This window comes from Camelina sativa, chromosome 16 (assembly GCF_030686135.1).
Source record: "Camelina sativa cultivar CO46 ecotype springtype chromosome 16, ASM3068613v1".
Lineage (NCBI taxonomy): Eukaryota > Viridiplantae > Streptophyta > Magnoliopsida > Brassicales > Brassicaceae > Camelina > Camelina sativa.
This window is the reverse complement of record NC_141895.1, coordinates 29,074,425-29,077,401: the sequence shown is the minus strand read 5'-3', so window position 1 is coordinate 29,077,401 and position 2,977 is coordinate 29,074,425. Positions and strand designations below refer to the sequence as shown.

Sequence of the window (2,977 nt, the reverse complement as noted above, 5' to 3'; positions counted from 1 at the left end):
GTTATCCATAGGTCGTACTCTCGTAGAAACCAATTTGGACTAGGTTTTACATTCATGCACGTGGTTACTTTTAATTTCTACTATAAAATTGAATTTTTGAAATATACTCTATTTTTAATTAAAATTAAAGCATGTTCTAATACATTTTAAAATTTATTTATTTGTTCCTTAAAAACCATATCGGCTTTATAGAAATTAAAGTACCCATGTGCATGAATTGAATATACTAATATATAAAAGTAGATTAATTTAGGCAGCGAATAATGGTAACCTTATGAAAAGCGTATTTCAAGATTTGTTTTTAAAAATGGGTCTATGTCCAAAAAAATAAGAAAACACTGTATGCGTTTTTTTAGGGTGAACAAAATTCAGTGGACCCCAGTTAGTTTGTAAACATAGCTATTAGACAAAAAATAATTCTATTTTCTATTTTGAATTTTTTTTTAATTAATAAAAAGAGTAGTAATCAACATAGATTCTATGTCCTGCACTCCTACTCTTACGTTACTTTGTCAAACACATGCAAATACCGAACAACAAATACTATTTACTATCTCTCTAGGTCTCCTATTACCGCATGTTTAATGGAGAACACTTTAGGATGTTTTTAGAGTAAAAATATAATGAAAATAACATAAGATTATTAGTTTAGATCTTTTGTTAAGAAGTTAGTTATTAGGAGAACAGATGTAAGATCATAAGATTTAATAATATAATAATCTTAAACATATTATAATTTTAAAAACTTTTAAAAATTACATTTAAATTGCATACTAAAAAAACTTTTACTAAAATTCAAATGAAACAAAAAAACATTGTAAATAAAATAAAATAAAAAACCAAACAAACATATTACTTAATTAATTAAAGCGCACAAACATTTTATTTAATTAATACATTGTTTAATGTCCAAATTTATTCTATATATTCTCATTCAAATTCTCCTTTAATTTGTGATGTGTTTGTCTATCACGAATTATTGTATGACCATCACCAAAACCTTCAAGATTTGAAGGCATATTTACTGAAAACGTAAGATCCGGAGTAGTTCCGGTTCCATCTTCTTGTTGGAATTTTTGTTCATCATAGAGTGTATATGAATCTCGTTCATCTTCGACAATCATATTATGGAGTATGAGACATGCTCTCATAATATATACAATTTTACCCTTTCACCATAAAAGAGATGGATTTTTAATCATGGCGAATCTAGATTGCAGGACTCCAACTAATATATAACAATGAAAACAAAAACAAGTTTGTAACCAAACAGCGGAGATTCAATAAAAACATATAAGAAAACAAGTTGAACAAAGTCACATATGTGATTCATAAACACATTAAAAACATAAGACAAACATAGTTAAAACAAACATGTGATAAAACAAACAAAGTTAAAACAAACATAATTAAAACAAACATATTTAAAGCAAACATAGTTAAAACACAGTTAAGTTTAAAACAGTTCAGCCATTAGCTTCTTCTTTAGAGCTTTTTCATCTTCGTCTAGAGTTTCTTTCTTGGCAATGAGAGTGTCAAGAATGGACATCTTTTGGAGTTCTTTCATGCCCTCCAAATAATTCTTTCTTATCTCGCACATGTGACTAAACTCCGCAGATGGTGCAGCCTTCTCTTTACCTTTGTTTCTTAATTTTTTCATTGCTTTTATCTCCGGAGGCCTGCTCTCGTGCTCACCAACGACAGAACCTGTAGATGGTACAACTTCATCAACTTTTCTTTTGTTAGAGCTGGTTGTCTTTGGAGTGAGGTTCATAGCCTCCAGGTTTACCCATTTCTGTTTATAGCGTAGCACATTCCAGGCATACTCCATATGGAACTTCTTCTTGTACAAGTTAGTGTAGATTTGGTGAGCATTCTGCAGAATATCTAAATCGTTCATCCCACTAGCTTTCTCACTCTCTGCCTCTGCAAAAGCTCCACAGAACTTGCTCACTTCCTTACTGATTTTTTGCCATCTTTGTCTACAATGGTCAGGGCGCCTTGGCTCAGCAACACCAAGTACATGACTACTTGATGCATAATAGTCTCCTATACGGATCCAAAAGGACCCTGCCTTTTGGCCATTCCCAACTATTGGATCCTTCGATGTGTTTAACCAGCCGCTTATTAGGACTAAGTCATCTTGTGTGGACCATATCCTTCTCTCCCTATGCTGTTCTGCTGTCTCTTCTGATTGACTAGGAGGTTGACTCGGCTGTGAACTAGTTTGTGAACTAAAAGCAGGGATTTGAGAGGAACCAATGTTTACATTGGGAGCAAAGCTGTCATATGGGAAGTTAAGAAGGCTAACGTAGGATTGGGATTGACTGTTAGGAGTATTGTCTGATTCCATAGCAATCAGATTTAAACAAAGAAGAAGCTGAGGTAGAGATATTATTGGAAAGTTATTAGAGATATTATTGGAAAGTTATTAGAGATTGGTTAAGAAAGAAGCAAATAGAGATGTTAAGAAAGAAAGAAGCAAATAGATATGAGAGATTGAGTTTTTGGGTCGGATGTAATATAGAGATGTTAAGATGATCATTAAATCAAAAGTTTGGTGTTGTTAGAGACTTTTAATTCTACATAACCATTACCTACTTCAGTCAAATCAGAAGTCAATAAAGGTCATTGATTGTTAAAAAATTTAAAAGTTTAGTAAACCAACACATTCATATTATTCATTACTTACTCAACTAGTTTTGTTAAAACATTCATATTATACAGTTTTCAAAGTTTTCAAAGTTTACAAGCTTTCATCAGAATCAGTTTTAAAAGTTTTAAGACAACTCAAACATAAAAAGGAAAACTACAATCAGAACTTATCCGTGAAATACCACTTATACGAGAACATGAACAACACTTAACAAGCCACTACAATCAAAACCAAGTGACACTAAATTCACAACAACTCAATTATATTATACAAGAAATTAACCAAATCAAACATCCGAGACCATCACAAAAAAATTCTGAG

General features: G+C 31.5%; 1 protein-coding gene across 1 annotated transcript; it reads right to left on the bottom strand.

Moving 5' to 3' along the window:
- Positions 1-1,456: 1,456 nt before the first annotated feature.
- LOC104754085 (glutathione S-transferase T3-like) lies at positions 1,457-2,353 on the bottom strand. The gene has a single exon (XM_087492857.1). The coding sequence runs from the start codon at positions 2,351-2,353 to the stop codon at positions 1,457-1,459; it is 897 nt and encodes a 298-aa protein (XP_087348983.1).
- Positions 2,354-2,977: the final 624 nt, after the last annotated feature.